The sequence below is a fragment of the Genypterus blacodes genome, unplaced genomic scaffold (genome assembly GCF_046128005.1).
Source record: "Genypterus blacodes isolate CSIRO-AG114 ecotype Tasmania unplaced genomic scaffold, CSIRO-AGI_Gbla_v1 ptg000293l_1, whole genome shotgun sequence".
In the NCBI taxonomy this organism is placed as follows: domain Eukaryota; kingdom Metazoa; phylum Chordata; class Actinopteri; order Ophidiiformes; family Ophidiidae; genus Genypterus; species Genypterus blacodes.
Window position 1 is genome coordinate 30,001 of NW_027467084.1, and position 20,000 is coordinate 50,000.

General features: G+C 45.2%; 1 protein-coding gene across 1 annotated transcript; it reads right to left on the reverse strand.

The window, feature by feature from the left end:
• Positions 1–2,264: 2,264 nt before the first annotated feature.
• Positions 2,265–19,930, reverse strand: LOC142988101 (alpha-2-macroglobulin-like). Its single transcript, XM_076137126.1, has 36 exons — positions 19,823–19,930; positions 19,445–19,625; positions 19,039–19,195; positions 18,690–18,742; positions 17,976–17,996; positions 16,713–16,878; positions 16,536–16,620; positions 15,820–15,970; positions 15,615–15,729; positions 15,414–15,523; positions 15,164–15,328; positions 14,339–14,563; positions 13,928–13,991; positions 13,182–13,327; positions 12,850–12,999; positions 12,455–12,601; positions 12,194–12,360; positions 12,017–12,106; positions 11,526–11,751; positions 11,149–11,275; positions 10,463–10,584; positions 10,320–10,371; positions 10,147–10,230; positions 9,643–9,819; positions 9,323–9,398; positions 6,508–6,664; positions 6,032–6,109; positions 5,664–5,826; positions 5,393–5,580; positions 4,841–5,053; positions 4,291–4,418; positions 4,126–4,216; positions 3,972–4,040; positions 3,781–3,886; positions 2,909–2,950; positions 2,265–2,565 (listed from the first exon to the last, which is right to left on the reverse strand). The coding sequence occupies exons 1-36, from the start codon at positions 19,906–19,908 to the stop codon at positions 2,561–2,563; spliced, it is 4,383 nt and encodes a 1,460-aa protein (XP_075993241.1). The 5' UTR covers positions 19,909–19,930; the 3' UTR covers positions 2,265–2,560.
• Between the last annotated feature and the right edge of the window lie 70 nt (positions 19,931–20,000).

Consider the following 20,000-nt stretch of genomic DNA (forward strand, 5'->3'; position numbering starts at 1 on the left):
GATGATCCTCTGCATGTCGACAACTATGAGCCTCACAGTCTGAGAGACAACCGAGACAGCATTACATGTAGGAAGTGGTTGATGACACAAAGTCTGGGATTGATGTAAGCAAACAATACAAGGTGAGAGAACAGCATCACACACTCACACACACACACACACACACACACACACACACACACACACACACACACACGGACTCTCTGTGTCATCTCTTTATCTTTATCCTTCTGTTATTCATTCTGTTATTATTCAGACGGACACCTTTACTTCTGTCTGCAACACAAATGATCTCAGCTGGAATGCAAAACATGCAGTTTGTCATTTTTGTGTTTCTGTACCATTGAATCTAAAGAAGTGAGAGAAACAGGGAGAGAAATAAAGAAGAGAAAAGATACAAGAGCAACCAACAAGCAGGAGCTGGGAGGGAGAACATGGAGCTGGAAGGAGCAAGGGGAGAAAAAAGGAAAGAACAAGGGGAAGAAAGGTTGGGGGGTAGAGAGAGGCGATGAAGAGGTGTGTGTGTGTGTGTGGGAGGGGGGGGGGGGGGGGGGGGGATGGCTGAGTGAGAGAGAGGCAAGATGAGGGGAAGACATACATGTACGTGTGTGAAGCTGCACCGGGAGCAGATGAATGAATGAATGACATCATGATGACATCATGCAGAACAACAGGCCTCATATGATTTGCAGTAAATAGTTTGGTACTCAAATACACTAAATATACATCATCTTATTTATTAGATTTGTTTGCATTTTAAACACAAATAAAATGCAGCACTTAACTAAAAATGTTACAATTGTAATGTCAGGCTTGATTGACAGTTAATCTGTGTAAGTATCTCAATATCAAGATGACATTTATTCACTTTTAGAAGAGAGAAGAGTTTGTAGCACGTCAAACTTATTTATGGTCAATCACTCAGTAGATAAGGAGAAATGTGGAAAAAGAATATAAAATCTGCAGCAGCTTGGAAAGACAAAAGGATTGAAACATTTTAAAAATTCAAACATCAAATGGAACTCAATGCAAAGTTTGGTGTCATTGACCATCAAACAGTGACGCAGTGATCAGCTGCTACACTCAGGACACACAGGCGCCATCTGCTGGCAGAACAGACAAACTACAGTGCAGAAGTCTGAGTCTGAGACTGGAGGACCTAGAGGTTCATACAGATCAAGACTTTGAATCAAAGCTTGCTTCCTGTAAAGCCTAAATCAGGCTGACATGGAAGGCAGGAAGTTGGGGGCATTGGCAGGAGCGTACAGAGGAGAGAGAACACTCGTCCCACCTCTCATGCCTCATGACTAAATCAACATGGTGTGTGGGGTTTGGCCCAATGCCAGCACTCAAGCAGAAACACCCGGATGTCTCCCATCAGGCCGGTGTCCCTCTGCTGGCCAGAGCCTCTCAGCTCAGCAGGGACACACCTGAGCACCTGCCTGCCTGGACCAATCAGGTTCATCCTCCTGTGATTCTATTCAACTTCACAATCAAGACACAAACAGGAAATCAAGAAAAAGTTCAAGAAATCATGTTTCAAAATCACAAAAAGTCTGATTTGGGAACATGGAAAGCAAATCTCCATGCAGATGCAATGCCAGCGTGGACATGAAGGACGTGTGGCTGTAGAACATGTGGGAGAATGTGTACAAACAAATGGAAGAATGATGGGTCAAGACTGAGAGAACTCTAAGGCTCAGAATGACACAGGACCCTGATCAGCTGCTCAACACCACTGCTGCACATTGATTTATGTGTCTTTGGCAGGATTGTGGTGATATCTGAGGACTCGGGTCAAGGAGGAGTCGATCCAGATCAAAGAGATTTCTCACTTTCATTTGCAACTTTTCTGCCCAACTCTCAAAGATAAGTCAGCAATCAGGTACAAGGGTTTCAAATGAAAACGTCAACAGAGTCACTGCACCACGCGCGCACACACACACACACACACACACACACACACACACACACACACACACACACACACACACAGACAGAGACACACACGCACACACACACACACACACACACACACACACACACACACACACACACACACACACACACACACACACACACACACACACAGACAGAGACACACACACACACACACACACACACACACACACACACCTTCAATTAAGCAGGTTTGCCAGGCCGGTGGTCATTTAGGTTGAGGGTCAGGTGTCAGTGGTCGTGCACACAGTAAAAGTGATTGAAGATCAAGTTTTATGTGGGAACAACAAATAAGGACAAAGAGGTTTCAGTTCAAATCAGTTTATAATTTCCAGATTCACAGAACAGCAGCTTGTGTGTGAGGACTTCAGCAAGCAGGGTGTCAATCATTCTGTACTGCCAACATATACAGTAAAATGCACAATACAATGGAGAGCCAAAGAAACTCTGTGTGTGTGTGTGTGTGTGTGTGTGTGTGTGTGTGTGTGTGTGTGTGTGTGTGTGTGTGTGTGTGTATGTGTGTGTGTGTGTGTGTGTGTGTGTGTGTTCAGGTCTGATTGAATGTAGCTGGATGAGTGACAGGCTCACTGGGCTTTAGGCTTCAGTCTGCAAAGGAAATACAAAATGTCAATCATTCACTCATAAGACCTCATGATCATAGTAAGTAACTTCATTTAAACACGTGAGTCTGGTTCAGTTTAAGGTCACGCGTGTCTCTACATGTATATACACACACACACACACACACACACACAGCTGGGATCAAAACAACATCAATACATTTCATTCAAACTGACTTCAGTGATTAGCATCCATCATTCCTTATTTAATATGAACTATATTTATTAGAATATAATGATGATGATGATGATACTTGTGTTCTTCCTCTTAAGACTTTTATACCATAGGGTGTTTGTAGTTGTTGTGTTGTTGTCCTGTGTGTTCTTACCTCTAGAACAGGGAAAGATGTATTCAGTCTCTGACTCATCACCTGAGAGGAAGAGAGAGAGAGAGAGAGAGAGAGAGAGAGAGAGAGAGAGAGACAGAGAGAGAGAGAGAGAGAGAGAGAGAGAGAGAGAGAGAGAGAGAGAGAGGGAGAGAGAGAGAGAGAGAGAGAGACAGAGAGAGAGAGAGAGAGAGCGTCACTCTACCACTGAACAATTAGGATGAGGGTTTCTGAAGAATAACGTTTATCTTGCTTCAAGTTGTTCCTTTATAAATTCTGATTCTACTTCACTTCAGTCACTGCTGATGGTTTTTGAAGAGAACAGCTGATTTGCAGTAAACAGATCAGTAACTTGACTTTACTGTAGACGCCTGTGTGTACAGCCCAATATCTCTGTCACAGCGTGTCTCATCGCTCTCTGCTGTCTAAGCAGTCAGGACCCGGACACTCTGAGCTGTTAAAGACATTCATATAAGGTTTGTGTTGACATTTTGCTATTGTGGATGAAGTGGATGTCATGGCATCTGCTGTCGTTTGGTCGGGAGACCAAAGTCAAGTCAAACAGTTTGTATACTCAAACAGAATTTCAGCATAAACTGAATGAAAAGAAATGAGCTTGGAGGGTAGATGTGTGGAGCTGGAGCCTTCCTGCAGACATCTCTATGACTCTGAGGACCTGAGACCTGAGACCTGAGACCTTAACTGTACTGGGTAAAGTTACACTTTCATGCAATAAAGTAAACACATAAAAATACACATGGGCTTGTTTTGTAAAGGCAATGGACAAAGCACCAACTATTAAAGGTCTGTGCTCCTATGTGGTCTTTGGTCCCTGTACTCAGATGTGTGTGTAGAGTGGAGAGTGTGTGTTTTACTTGGCTGGTAGTAGTCGTAGATCTTGACCACGGCTGACTTCAGCTTTTGCACTGGGACCTCCTGCATGAGCTCTAGGCTGTGGTTGATGGCCATGCCAGTGGGTAACTGTGCAGAAACACAGAGGACACGATCAGAGACACACATGGACAGCAGCATCATCGTCATGCTCCCCTACTGGAATTCTTCTCACCTCCTGTATGTACATGAGAATATGGTCTTCCTTCTCTTCAACCCGATCCACCAGCAGAGCGCCTCTGAGCTGTGAGGTGATGATGATACTGGGTTATACCTTCATCATCACATCAGACTTTACCATTAAGCTGAAGGTTTCTGCAGTTACTCACTTTCCTCAAAGATTCTGGGACGGGGACGAATCCAGAGAGCAGTTTGATATCCAGAATCACCATGTTTGTAGTCTCCTCCTTACCCTCATATCTGTCAAGAGAACATACACACATCACATACACAACCTCACACCTGTGTGTGCTGTGACGTGGGTCAGTACTCACAGAGACTGGAGTCGCAGAGTGACTTTAGGTCTCACAGAGTCGGTGCTGTTGCAGTCGGCCGCTGGTTTCACCGTCACACTGAGAGTCGTCTTCTCAGCAGGAGTCGGGATGTTATAGCGCAGAGAAATCTAGCAAACAGAACAAACATTTGACTTTTACTATGTTTCTAAGTCCTATGGTTTGTAATGTAAGTAGGCAATAGTGAAAAGATCATAATCTGATTAAGCTGTCCAAGTCATTTCAGTATACATGCATCTTTGTGTGTACTTCTTATTTTAAAGTAAAAATGTATATTGTAGATTTTGACTTATGTCATTTTAAATGACTTTGATCTTTGATTCAGTTGTATTTGATGATAGAGTTAAGTGTCAGGGTCAGGTTTATCTCTGTTACTGTTATTAAACCCTGGAGCAGAAAGTCCTCAGACCAGCTGACAAAAGGTTGAGACAGAGAAACACCAAAGCCACTAAACCCAGAGGGATTACTGCCACCTACTGGCTGGATACATGTATGAGCACAGAGGAGAGGCAGTACCACAGCGTCCACTCACCTGCATTGAAGCACACGTGTTGCCCTTCACCTCCATGTTGTACTTTCCTGTTGTTTCCTTCAGCATCTCCTCCTGGTAGAGCAGTTTGTTCCCCTGGTTTACCTCAAAGGTCAGCTGCTCACTGGGAGACTGGACTGTGACGGTGCTGGAACCATCTGGACTGAACACCAGAGTGGAGTAAAGGGCCAGAGCCTGAAGAGCCACCACTGTGTCCTAAAACACACACACACACACACACACACACACAAGCCAGTTTTGAAGTCTTTAAGCCAATTTGTATGCAAGTTGGAACAACAACAATAACAATAAGTTTTCCGTCCATGCACTCAGCAGTGTTTACGTGTGTTTGTGTGTTTACGTGTGTTTATGTGTGGTTACATGTGTTCACGTGTTTTTACGTGTGTTTATGTGTGTATATGTGTGTTTACGTGTGTTCACGTGTGTTTATGTGTGTATTTGTGTGTTTACGTGTTTCATGGTTCCCTCGAGAATTTGTGCTCAAGTATTTGGCCAAGATGTCCTCCGCCCCACATGGAGGCTTGTGGGTCGTACCTGTGTGGAGGAGAAGCCTCCATAATAGTTCTGCTGGTTGGACAGCCACCTGACGATGCCCCCGCCGTAGCCCAGGTCTTCAGCTGTAGGGGAGGCGCCCAGTTTGGCCAACAGCACATAAGAGCTGATCTCCACAGACAGAGAGGCGGATGTTTCTGAGGCAGTTTGAGTCCAGTGGAGGAAACCCCCTGAAACAGGAACCAACAACAACAATGAGAGCTGAACTAAGAGAGAGCAGAACAATTCAAAGTTATTGAAGGTAATGGGTCACCTTGTTGAATGGAAACCTTTTCTAAGCGCCCCAGAAGTTCAGCACGGGCCGGCATGTCTCCTGCCAGGGTGAAGACGTACGCCAGCAGAGCCGTAGTGTAGGTGTTAGTAAGGTTACTCAGGGACTCCTTCAGGCAGGACAAGCTGTGCTTCACCACATCATCCTAAAGGAAAACACACAGATTTGATCAAAGAGTTACAGTAAAAAAACATTACAGACTACAAAAGAATCCAAAACCCTGCAGGCCAAGCAGGCGGAATGAAGTCCTGCAAAAAAGCTACAACATTTCTAACCTCTGACCTTACGGCATGTTGTTGTGTAGGTGGGAGTGCAGCATTTGTACTTTAAAGAGTAAAGACCATACTTACATTTACTGCTGATGAATTAATCTCCAGGAAAGCAGCAGTGATGTAAGCAGAGAGAGTGACTTCATCAGACACGCCCCCCTGAGGAACAGGAAGCAGTACACTGATCTTTAGATCTTTAAACATCCATCCAGCCTTCATGTGGCTGTGGGGATAAACATGCCTCTTCATGCTAAAACAAGACAGATCATGGATTAACTTCTAAACGTTTGGCTCTTAGTCTTAGTCCCAACATTGTCTCAGCAGGTGCTGTCAGAGGAAACCTGGCTCTCCACTGCATGCACTACTCACAGCCTGATCCCCATTGATTCATGATTCATTAAACCGACCTACTTGGTGGCCCCAGGAATCCTTTTCCTCGCTCGCCAGACAAACAAAAATCACAAAAACAAAGACAGTTCTTCCTCCCAGAGCTGTGAGGAAGACTGCATGGACCCTCCCAGGCTTTTGGTATTAGCCATGACAACATTTCATGATACCTTCATTCTGTTGTTGAAGAGCTTCCCTGACTGTTCAAAACAGCCATTTGGTTGTTGTTTCCCCTCCAGCCAAGTCTTTGTCTCTTCAATGTTTGATGGGTCGATGTAGACGAAAGACTGAGCTTTGACAAAGGACCTCAAGACAAAAGCCGTGAGCCTGAGGACAGATTACACAATGTGAGACAGGCAGTGAAGAAATGAAAAGGACATTAAAAACAACTTCATGTCTGCACACCGTCACCATAGTAGAATTTAGTTAAAGCTCAAGCTGGTTGATCACAGATCAATGTGATCTGTGATCAACCAGCTTGAGCGAGTGAACAAAAGCTATCAAAGACCCAGATGACCAGAAACCTGCATGGACGCAGACATCAGTGTGTCTCCGTGTGTGCGTGTGTGTGTGTGTGTGTGTGTGTGTGTGTCTGTGTGTGTGTGTGTGTGTGTGTGTGTGTCTGTGTGTGTGTGTGTGTGTGTGTGTCTGTGTGTGTGTCTGTGTGTCTCCGTGTGTGTGTGTGTGCGTGCGTGCGTACGTACGTGCGTGCGTGCGTGCGTGCGTGCGTGCGTGCGTGCGTGCGTGCGTGCGTGCGTGCGTGCGTGCGTGCGTGCGTGCGTGCGTGCGTGCGTGCGTGGGTGCGTGCGTGCGCGCGCGTTTGTGTGTGTGTGTGTGTCCTCTTTCTCCTCCTCTCTCTCTGCTGCTAAAGCTGCCTTCTTCTGCACGAAAATTCAAACCTCTGCTTCCAACCCCAAAAAACTCTTTCAAACTTTCTCATCCCTTCTCCAACCCCCACCCCCTCCTCCTTCCTCCTCTCTCCTCCCAGACGATTTCGCCAACTTCTTCGACAAGAAGGTCAACGACGTCCGATCCTCCTTCCATCATCCGCCAGCAGTCCTGTCTCTACCACCCTCTCCATCATCTCCCTCTCTGTCCCAATTCTCTCCCCTCTCTGCCCAGGAGGTCCTCTGGCTCATCACATCTAGCCGCCCCACCACCTGCTCTCTTGACCCTGTCCCCTCCTCTCTCCTTCAGTCTGCTGCACCGGATCTTCTTCCCTACCTGACCCACGTCATCAACACGTCTCTGGCCTCTGGCTCTTTCCCCTCTGCTTTCAAGACTGCTAGAGTCACTCCGCTTCTAAAGAAACCAACTCTTGACCCTTCAGACATCAAGAACTACAGACCGGTATCCCTTCTACCCTTCCTATCTAAAACTCTTGAACGTGCTGTCTTCAATCAACTGTCCCTGTACCTCCACCAGAACAACGTTTTGGACCCCCACCAGTCTGGCTTCAAGGTGGGCCACTCGACCGAGACGGCCCTCCTGGCAGTGACCGAGTCACTCCAAACTGCTAGAGCGAACTCTCTCTCCTCTGTCCTGATTCTCCTGGACCTGTCTGCAGCATTCGACACGGTGAACCACCAGATCCTTCTCTCTACCCTTGAGGGAATGGGTGTCTCTGGCTCTGCGCTCTCCATGTTCGCGTCCTACCTGACAGGTCGCTCCTACCAGGTAACACTGAGAGGTTCTGTCTCGAAGCCACGTAGGCTCACCACTGGGGTTCCGCAAGGTTCGGTCTTGGGCCCTCTTCTTTTCTCCCTCTACACAACATCTCTTGGTTCGGTTATCCACTCCCATAACTTCTCCTACCACTGCTATGCTGATGACACCCAGCTGATTCTGTCGTTTCCTCCTTCTGACGCCCAAGTGGAGACGCGCATCGCTGCTTGCCTGGCAGACATCTCGGGGTGGATGTCGAAGCACCACCTGAAGCTCAACCTGGACAAGACTGAGATGGTGTTTCTCCCAGGGAAGGGCTGCCCGCACCGAGACCTGGCCATCACCATAGATGACTCCGTGGTGACGTCTACTCGGACCGCGAGGAATCTGGGTGTGACCCTGGACGACCAACTGTCGTTCGCGGCAAACATCGCTTCGGTGACGCGTTCCTGCAGATTCCTCCTCTACAACATCCGGAGGATCCGTCCCTTCCTCACCGACAAGGCAGCGCAGGTGCTGATCCAGGCTCTTGTCATCTCCCGCCTGGACTACTGCAACTCCCTCCTTGCTGGCGCCCCGGCTTCCGCCATCAGACCTCTGGAGCTCGTCCAGAAAGCTGCTGCTCGTCTGGTGTTCAACCTTCCCAAGTTCTCCCACACAACTTGCCTTCTCCGTTCTCTACACTGGCTCCCCGTAGCTGCTCGCATCCAGTTTAAAACTCTGGTGCTAGCCTACAGGGCAGTGAAAGGAACAGCTCCTTCATACCTCCAGGCTATGGTCAAGCCCTACACCCCCGGCCGACCACTTCGCTCTGCTGCCTCCAGGCGACTGGCTGCCCCGGCGCTCAGCGGCCCCTGCTTGCGATCGATCCGGTCACGGCTTTTCTCTGTTCTGGCACCTCAGTGGTGGAATGATCTCCCGACTGAAGTCAGGACAGCGGAGTCGCTGCCCATCTTTCGCCGCAGGCTGAAGACCCATCTCTTCAAGAAACACTACCCGGATCCTCCCTCTTAGGACATCACCTACTCTGTCCTACCTCTTCTGATGCTCTTGTTTTCTAATCTTTCATTTCTAATCTGTCCTTTTGTTTTTTGTTTGTTCTCATTCATCATAGTACCTAACTTATTGCACTTCTACTCTAGCTCTAGTTATGCTCTTAGCTGTTGGTTTAGGAAGGAAATGCGCTTACGATTTCTTGTGACCTGAAGTTCTTTTATCTACCTTTGTTGAACACACTTATTGTAAGTCGCTTTGGATAAAAGCGTCTGCTAAATGACCGTAATGTAATGTAATGTGTAATGTGTGTGGTGATTCTCTCACCATGTGTTGCCGTCTCCTGTACCAAATGTGCTGTAAGCACCGTTGCTGTGTTTGTAGTTCAGCTGCCTCTGGTAGCCTGTGTGACAAGAAACACAAGGATCACTTCACATTGGGAGAAGCATCCAGAGGACAAAGTATCACAGCCATTACAACAGCAACTATTAGGACTGTGACTAATTCTGCTACTGCTGCTTCTGCTGCACACAGCTGATCTCACTGTCAAACACAGAGATGTTCCATCAAAGTGAACTTTGACCAGTCATGATCTATGATTCAGGGCTGAATCCCTTGATTGACACATAACGCTAACTGAGTCTCACCACTGGTCAGGGAGTTGAAAGCCTTTTTCTTGATGGCTGTGCTCAGCTGCTGTGTGTGTTTCAGGTATTGCAGGATGTAGATGTTGGGGGCCAGCAGAGCCATGTTCTGCTCCCTACATCCGTATGGCATCCTCAGCAATCCATCCAGGTTCTTCAGGGCCCGGCCCAGGATGTCACCTATGGAGAAACACACAGGGTAAGCACCTAAGCCAGGCTGGGGTGTGTTATTCATGCACACACACCTGCTGCAATGTGTGTAAGGTGTGAAGAGTATGAGGGAAATACAAACATGAAGGTTCTTAACTTTTACTACTCTAAGTGTCAAACTGGGTTAAAGTTGACACAAACATGTCTCCTGCTGGGGTGAGTGTGAGGGAAAGTGTAAGTAAAGTGTGTTGCATGAAGGAGTAATCATAAAACAACAAGAAAAGCAGAACCAAAATGGTAAAATAGCTACTTTAGCTCCCTGCTTCACAAGATATTCTTTCATCTTTAAAACTTTACCAAGGACCGACACAGACGCAACAGCAGATCCAAGGATCACGTTCTCAGGGAGCTGGACCTCTACTTCCTCTGACAAAGCCCCTCCTGGGTTCAGCAAAAACAGGTTGAGGTCAGTGCAATGATAATCATGTAATGAGGGTCATGGCTCGCTGATTACTAGAGCACAGACTGACCTTTAGGACAGAGCAGCAGGTTATAGGCCTTTGTCACCTCAGTTCCTTCAGCCTGAGAGGTAGAAACACATTCATTTCATTTAATAATCAAAAGCAAACAGGATGGTAGTTGTGTCCTAACCTTCCTGTATGAAGTTACCTACCTTCACTATGAGCGGGCGTGTGACCTTGTTAATGTGACCTCTTTCTGGCACACTCACTATCTCATTGTCACACGAAGCATGAGAAGCCACAGCCTCAGCGCTCACAGACACGTCCACAGCACCTGGAACACATCAACAACCATCTGAAACACATCAACAACCAGCTGAAACACATCAACAACCAGCTGAAACACATCAACAACCATCTGAAACACATCAACAACCATCTGAAACACATCAACAACCATCTGAAACACATCAACAACCATCTGAAACACATCAACAACCAGCTGAAACACATCAACAACCAGCTGAAACACATCAACAACCAGCTGAAACACATCAACAACCAGCTGAAACACATCAACAACCAGCTGAAACACATCAACAACCAGCTGAAACAAGTCAACAACCAGCTGAAACACATCAACAACCAGCTGAAACAAGTCAACAACCAGCTGAAACACAGAGAGAAAGAGCGAGCAGCCTAAAGGCACTGAAGGTGATGAGGAGAACACAATAGACTTTGTGTATAAGGAGCTGCTAAGCCCTTCAGATGCTTTCCTCCAGTCTGAAAATGACACAATGTTGAGTAATATGAGGAGGAACAAACACACACACACTCACAGCTACACTGAAAGTGCTTCTGATGTTCCCATACTCTTAATAATCTGACATCATCTCACCTAAGCTGGTGGGGCTCATGGTCCAGCTGAGAGTTTTGCGTTCATTGGCACACAGACAGGATGTGTACAGGTCCCCAGACAGGGGGGTCAGGGTGTAATCAAGGGAGGGGGCAGCAGTCACCGTCACCTGTGCAACAAACACACACACACACACATGCACAATGATATATAACTACTTATAGAAAATAATGGCAATTCATTACTAAACATGTATCCTGCAAAAGCACAATCTAAGGGTTCAACTGAATACTTCAGGAAGGAGAAGAATGTTTGAATATAAATATAAATATAAAACTACATTATTACACAATGACACTATGTCTTTGTTGCAGTTGGGACTTGACTTGTTTTATTATGAATGTAAACACATTGATCACCATGATGCAGCTGGACATGTAGTTGAAGACGGTTGCTTTCAGTTCAAACTGCTCCCCCCGGACGATGGAGTATGGCAGGGTGAGCTGGAGGAAGAAGTGCTGGAACACTTTGAGCTCTTTTCGAGGAGCCAAGCCGAAACCTTGAGGGGACAAGCAGAAAGCCTCCGTCTCCCAGGTGGTGATGGTGTCTGGGACCTTGAGAGCCACATCCTTCACTCCAGTGGCACTGATTCACACAGAGGCACACACAGTTGTTCAAGAAAAACAACATAGGTCAATAAGTTTACCGCATTTTTGTGCTTCTCTCATGACTTTCACTTCCATTGCAACTTCAATGAACTAAACAGAGTTTCTTGTTCCAAAGCTGCAGCATACAGAGCACGGAGCATTTCAAAGTCATAGACATGAACATTTATGCAGGTTTTTCTCCCCTAAACACCCAAAGATGTGTAAGCTTTAAAAAAACATCAATTAGAGAGAAAGGAGCTCACCCAACTTCCACCAGGTCCCATATCCATGTCTCAGGGAAGAAAGTGCGGACTGTCATCATTGGTGGAAGAGCGTTGGGTGGTGCGCCAGGTCTCATACCTTCATCCATCCCGGAATTTCCCGGGTGGTCAAATACAACTCCAGATATACGGCCTGAAGCTGCCGGACATCAGTGACACAATGAAGCTTTCTCATTTTCTGTTCCAAACATATTCAGCTTGGTTGACTTCATAAAGGTATAGAAAGAGGTCTCACTGTAGTGGCTGAAGTGATATTCCTTTCCCCTGATTATCACACATGAAGGGACTCTGATGAATAAATTTGTTGCGATCTTCAGCCCCACATTCTAGACAAACCAACAACATATGATGATGTCACTGCCGAGTGGGAGCCATATTCACTGTCAGCTAATAATTTAGGAATTTGTCCATTAAAAGTACCTGGAAAACTGTTAAAGCATCGTCTTTGTCTCCGTGTCCAGGGTACGGCATCATGTACCTTCTTGTCCTCACAGGCAAGCATGATACAGGATCTTCAGCCTCATATGGAATATGGGTGTGTTTTGTGAAGGGCAACAGATTGAATACCTGCAGAGAAACATCATCATTAAGAATCATTGAGTGTGGCCTTTGTGTTTTGAAAAGTAAAGAGAGAGAGAGACAGAGAGAGAGAGAGAGAGAGAGAGAGAGAGAGAGAGAGAGAGAGAGAAATAGTCTGGTGGCCAGTGACACTCACTGTGGCCGTACATGGCTAGTTTAGTTTATATTCAGTATTCCTCTAATTGGGCAGAAGAGTAACTCAAAGTAAATAAGGGATGCGTTCTGTGCTAAGTCACCTTGTCTGCATCCAGAGTTTGGCCAGGCGCCTTGATGAGGACGCTTTTGTCCACAGCACTCACACCACACAGAGAATTTGGGTGGGCCGTCACCTTCAGGGTGTTTTCCTCTCCAGGCATGGCTGAGGATGGAGAGAAGTCCACAGAGACCTGACACACACACACACACACACACACACACACACACACACGCACACGCACACGCACACGCACACACGCACACACACACACACACACACACACACACACACAAACTCGCTCATATCTGTTTTCTGGGTGTAAGTCTGAATGTTCAAGCCTCTCCCTGTATCACCCCGCAGTCTCACACTGACCTTGTGACTGAAGCATTTCTCTGTGGAGAAGTCGGCACTGTGGGCAATCACAGTGTGACTGGGGAGGACTGCATAAGCCACAACCTGGAACTCTGGTGCCAGATCTGGAGTCACGATAAGCTTGAAGGAGACCTCACCCTCCGTCACTGAAACAAAACCAATATTATGGTCAAAGCTCTAATAAGCAGTCACAAAGGCACTATTTAAAGTATTGACCTACAATGGGATGAATACTGTGTAACTTAGCCTTGGTTAATCCATAGGTTTGTGTCACACACTATATAATGATATTGTGCACATTTATTGCAATGCTGGTGACGGACAGAACCGAGCCCCTTGGACACTACAGCAGAAAGAAGGTCTGTCCAACATGTCCACTGATAGATCCGCTGTGAGCCCTCTGCTCTCCAGCCTGTGTGTCTGACTGCAGGATTGGCGTTAGGAGTGGTAGTCGAGTCTCCAGCATCCTCAGCTGCCAACAATCACATAATCTGCCGTTCTCCTCTTAACCCCGGCCCAAACTCCCAGAATTGTAAATTGGTCCTGTCCCTTTCAGCACTGCTGCTGCTGCTACCTGCTTGTTCAGTCTATTCAGAAAGTTGGTCACACACACTAGCAGCTAGCCGTGCCACACCTGTAGAGCCCAAGTGTAATATTGAGACATTGAAAGTTGCTGTATTGGTTATAAATGAATGATTTTGGTGGCCAAATATTTTATTGCAAGTTTGAAAGAAGCGGCCACCCACCTGGTTCACCATCCACTTGAACTGTTTCATGTCCCTGCATTACAACGGCCCCTCTGGATAAGAGCTGAAGAATTTAAGAAACAGAAGCAAAATATAGGTCAGATCACTACGGAACCTTATTAACAGCATATTCATCTCTGTCTCTGCTCAGCCTGGAGTCATTGGTACATGTTTAGGAGGATATCTGCACTTATAAGTATTCATACTTATAAACACAATTGTTCTACCTTTGCCCCAATATACCTAAAATTAACTTTTACTTCATCACTTTTTGCAACTGTAGCTTGTCACTTAGCTTATAGATCTTAATTGAAACCTGTGTTTCCTCATAGAAGATAGACAGGTCGTCCAAATTCAGAGACAGGGAAAGAGCACAGCTCCCAAATCAAGATGAGAGATCCCAGAACTCACCAGGTACATCAGAGGCACGGGGCCCTCAACCTCTCCAACCACAGTGAACTTGATGGAGACAGTCTCTTCTCCCCCACAGGGAAGTGCTTTGTCCTTCTGGTTGACCACCAGCTGGCTGGCTGTTTTCACATCAGGGGAAGGAGGTTGTGCTAAGGACATCTGGTGAGTCGCAGTCTCAACGTATGGCTCTCTATATGTGTGGTCCAAGCTTTGTGAGAGGCTCGCCTGGATCGTAGAGAAGAAGAGAAGAGACACGGGAACAGAGGAAACGTGTCAATAAGAGCAAGTCATCATTCTCTATAAACTTCTGCTCCTGGTACCTTTCAGCCTTTACCTCGGCACACAAAGACCAGTCAGTTCAACCAGTGTATGTTATCATTACACTGTGTTCCTTTGGCCTCACATGTGTTAGGAATCATTGCATTTCATTTAGGGTTAGGGTTAGGAAGCCTGTTCAGTTGATTAGCCAGTTTATTTAAATTGTTGAGTTTTGATGTGGTCTCACAAACATTCAGCTGCTTCACTTTTCCACCATCACTCAGTCTCACACACTCCATTAGCTTTGACACCAGAAGAAGCAGAATAGAGTGTAGCTGATCGTTAAGGTGCATCTGCAGGAGACATCAGAGCGCTAACTAATGTAAGGGAGGCAACGATTGAGAGTCAACCACAGTATACATTACTTACCCGTAAGATTCAATTCCCTATTGAAGCTTAACAGACTAAACAGAGAGTGCTTAGTTTGTTGGAATCTCTCTGTGACGGCAAAGACATGGACTGAAAATGGATGATGCAGACATCATTTTGGCAATGTGCTTTCCTTACCCCGAGGCGGATGGTCTTGTGATCAGCTGTATCTAAGGAGAAGGAAGCGACGCCTTCGCAATCTGTGGTAAGGTTCTGCAGGACACGTGCGTTCCACCTTTCACCCTCCATCAGGTAGACTAAGGTGTTGGCTATGGGTGTATCGTTGTAATGAAATGCATTAACCTGATGGAAGCACAAATTGGTGTGAAACCCACATGGCTACAGCAGTACTTTGTGACAAAGACTGTAATCTACATTTTGTACTTACTCTTCCTGTCACGTTTGATCCTTCCTGATAAACCGTTGGGATGTCAACAAAGGAAAGCTTTCCAACAACATAGGAGATGGATATTGTCTTAAATTGCCCGTGTATTGTACCTGTATGATAGAACATCATGTTATATCTTATTATCTTATATTGAATCTTACCGTCTATCTAAATCAATATGAACCAAAGTCAAAGACTTGCCTGTGCCGTCCTCTTCCACCTTGGCTGCGAAGTGCAGTGTATCCTGCAGGAGCTTTTGGCCTTTTGTGAAGGCAGACATCTGAAAGGTAAATGTGGCACAGCCCTTCATGTCCGCCTACAAAGAAAATAAAACAAACTGTTAATTTGCACATACAAAAATGAGAGTGTATTTTCATGAGTGAGAACACATCTGTATCATCTGTACCGGCTTGGTCTCTTTGTGACACAAAGGAGCGATTACATAAATGCCCTCTGGGTGCTCAAGGGTATATAATACGACAATTCCAAAGTGATCTCTCAGAGGTCGGCAGGCATTCACCTCCACACTGCCTGGTACAGGCTGTCCATATGTATATCTAATTACATCGAAACATACATGATAGGTTATTACATTGTAGACCGTGTTCATCTGCATCACACTGTCATGTGACCTGATGTGATCCTCCCACTGTGGCAGGCAGATCTCTAACATAAGTCCACAGTTGCTATGGCAAATATCATTGCTATCAATACTGTTATCTTATTTGATTCACTGCTTCATTCTGCTGTGGTGAATGACTGTATACAATCATGTTAACTGCTAGTGCAGCTGTGGGACACTTTATCCATTCAAAGTGCTGATGGAAGGTTGTATTATTGATTTTCTGCATTGTGTTTTCTATGAGAAACCAGGAGTCGTCTCAAACTATGGACTGAAACCATCTGATCTGAGTTGAAGAAAGTCACAAGATTTTGTCTGACTTCTTTGTCGTCAGACATTTTAGAATGTCAGTCCTGAACTCTGGACCATGACAACATGACGACAGCTGCAGACAGACAGGAGCACGACACCGGTCTGCCCTTTAGCACAGCAACAAGTCATCAGGCAGCACATGGAAAAGGTCTGCAGGTTAACATTGTGGGAAAAGTTCCTTGACTTACTTTGCACACACTTCAACTTCGATGTCATCTTGTGCAATGCTTATTTCATCCTTGGCAGTTATTTTTACATCAAATTTAGGGAGGACTGGGGATAAAGAATTGTTGTTATTATACTTTAATCATTACAGACGGCAGAAGAATCCTCAATATGCAGATATGTATGCAGATACAACTTACCGTATTTCTCAACCTTAAAGCTGTGATATATTTTCCTTTCACCAATGGACACGATGACTTGGTACGTTCCTTCAGGTGCTTCAGAGTTCAATGAGTAAGAACGCTGAAATATCTTAGAGTTGGATGTGATGTTCACCCACTGTCCAATCCTGTTTCTGTTCACATCCTGTCAAACAGAGCAACGGTCCTCATTCATGTCTCAACAGTGAAGGCCACAGAGCAGTGAAGGCCACAGAGCAGCAGTGAAGGCCACAGAGCAGCAGTGAAGGCCACAGAGCAGTGAAGGTCACAGAGCAGAGCTGATACTCATTGATATGACTTTCTGGATGATAGCGTGTTTAACCCAAACATGCATGTTTCAGATGAGGCTTCTCTCATTTTACCATCACAAATCTGCGGTTGGTCTCATTAGTAATCAGCAGGATTTATCTGGTTACCACGGTAACACTGAGGAAACCCTGAGAAATGTGGCCTATATGAAATCAATCCTATGAATTTACTCTTTAAATCTCATTATGTAATAACTGGGATGAAAAAAATACTATTTTAACTCAAATGAAATGGAAGGGTTAAGACAAAAATGAGAACTCAACTAAATTTGGACTCAGAATAAAACATTGTGATGTGACAAAAATCTGATTTCATTTCCTTTTAATGAGCGACTAAGACTAAAACTGGAACAGGATTCTGTGTTACAATTAACTTTGTAAGAATGTCACAAGTTACTTAGGAGTGTTTAGCTGTACAGAATTCAACATTAATACAGATATATATTTACAGATATATGTTTTTTGAATTTCTTCTTCTACTGCCAGATCAGACTAACTGGTTCAGCTGGATCCTTCTGAGTCATCGTGTGTTTTGCCAAATTATCATCAGTCATCATCTGATGACCTGCAGGCTAAAGTGGGAGCTTCAGTGTTCACACAGAAAAGGCTGCTGTATTATGCTTCAGCCTCAACATTGAGACAACACAAGACACTAAATAAGGAGTGAACATGTGTCCCCTCAGTGTGAATGAAGGGGCACGTGTCCCCTCAGTGTGCCCGGGCAGGATTCTGACTAATGATTGCAGATGTAACTGATATTATTTTGAGTGATTTTACCAAAGAGGCCCCATTGTTGGGTGGACAGAAATGAAAACCTTCGCCTTTTCTTTGATAACGTTTTGATTTATCCAGAGAGAACACTTTGGGATCATTGATTGATTCATTTTCTGTGGAATCACTTGTGTTTGTGTTGAAAACGTTCATACTTTCTTACCTGAACTTCGACGATGTTGTACTGCAAAAATAAAACAGAAAATAGATTTGTTAAATGTTTTTTTCCAGCAAAAGAATGGCATACAAAGCATTTGTTTATAAGCAATTGGTGTGCATTGGTGTCCGCGGGGCTTTGGGATAAGAGGCAACTTCAAGCTTTTACAAGGAAGTCCAGTTGGCTGAGAATGAACCTTCCATGGATACCAGAGCAGGAACCTTCACAGACATCTGAGCAGGAGAATGCCTTGGAGTGAGGAGGCAGTGGCCTGTCAATCATATACTGCCTTTCAAACAGAAGGCCAGAGGCAGCAGAGAATGTAGCTCACTCTGATGAATGACGCTTTCATTCATCATAATAAAGATATTTATATGATTATAAGAGGCTGCACAACCAGAACCCAGTGCCAGGAGTTCAGATCAGTTTATTACAGCATCAGCAAAACGTTTGAAGGCCTTCACCTCAACTCAGGCCAGTTTACTCAGAGGTCTCCTGCTTGTGTAATCGACCCCAGCGGCCACTGAGCTTTTCCTACAGACTGATTCAACACAAAGTGCACCCACATTGCATAACTGCTGTGCAGCTCTACTCTGCAGCTCTGTTGTGTTGGATTAGGGGGTCAATGTGCTTGAATGGGGCCAGTTCATGGGAGTTCTATCATAGAAGTGCATGACTGTGGTTTCTAGAGGAGGTCTAGAAGGCTGCACACATACTCACCAGCTCAGAGGCGGGTCTAAACTTAGTGTCCAGGCTAACCACTCGGAAATTCACTGCAAAGAGATGACATCAGGTTTGTTTTGTCCATCTTTAACAAAACTACCAGACTCATCAAAGTAACAATTTAGTTTCACTCAGACATGACATCAGCACTAACAAGCATACCATAGTTAGATACTAATGAATAATCTGTTATTGTTATATGTTATTGTCTCAGTTCCTCCATTTATGAGTCTGTACATCTGTCCTTCATGCTGAGGATCAATGTTCATATCTGTTACTGAGACCAAAACCAAACAGAAGGGCATTAAAGTGTGAATACTGCAACACATCCTCTCCTTTCAGTTACCTGTTTGCCCGGGGAGGTAAATGGGTTTATCTGTTTGGATGAAGGTCATTGGCTGGTACGCTTTGATCATCACTTTCCTGACCACTGTAGAGTGAAAGGTTTGACCTCTCACCTCCACCTTCAACTCCAGCACCGCTTGCTCCACAACTTCAGGAACCTGTGACAGTAGAAATACATTTAACTGACAAGTTAATATTTTGTTTTAGTGCAGAGCTACACTGAAAATCAAACATGTAAAAACATGCATGGCTCCACTGTGGGTCATAATGATAAGATAAGATAAGATAAGATAAGATAAAAGTTAATTATCCTGAGAGAAATGACTGAAATGTTGCAGTTTAAATCCAGGGGGCCAGTTTTTAGTATTCAAATGAGATTTTTGCAGTATAAATGAAGAAACTAAGACCTTAAACTGAACACAGTCATGAAAGTCGGTGTCAAAGCTCTTCTGGAAGAGGAGTGTGTTCATCTCTGGAGACACCAGAGTGACGCTCATGACCATAGTTTCATTGGGCTCCAGGAGACTCGTACAAAATTTGGTGTCCACTCCAGCTTCCAGAACTGCAGGAATGGCCACCATGTAGTGTCTACAACCACAGAAACACACACACACACACACACACACACACACACACACACACACAAACCGATTTGGCATTGGGAGAAATTCAACAGAGTCATCACAAACATCATTCATGATTCATATGAAAGCTTAAGTTAGAAACTACAACCACAGCCACATCACACTACACACTTATTATTAGACATTAAAAGGTAAACTCACGGCTCTCCTGCCACCTGACCCACACACAGCCAGCTCAGGCAGCCAAACAGAGTCCATGTCCACATCTGAATCCCAGGAAGACCCATGACTGACTAGGATGTGCCTCAGGGTCGCATCTGTTAAATACACCGCTACAGAACTGCACCTCCCACTGCCACATCACACACGCCTACACAAA

Coding starts and splice junctions, on each gene's coding strand:
- LOC142988101 (XM_076137126.1), bottom strand. CDS start 19,908: ATGGGTCTTCCTGGGATTCAGATGTGGACATGGACTCTGTTTGGCTGC. Junction 11,752..12,016: donor TGGGACCTGGTGGAAGTTGG/GTGAGCTCCTTT, acceptor TGTGTGAATCAG/TGCCACTGGAGTGAAGGATG. Junction 10,231..10,319: donor CCTGCTGCTCTGTCCTAAAG/GTCAGTCTGTGC, acceptor TGCTGAACCCAG/GAGGGGCTTTGTCAGAGGAA.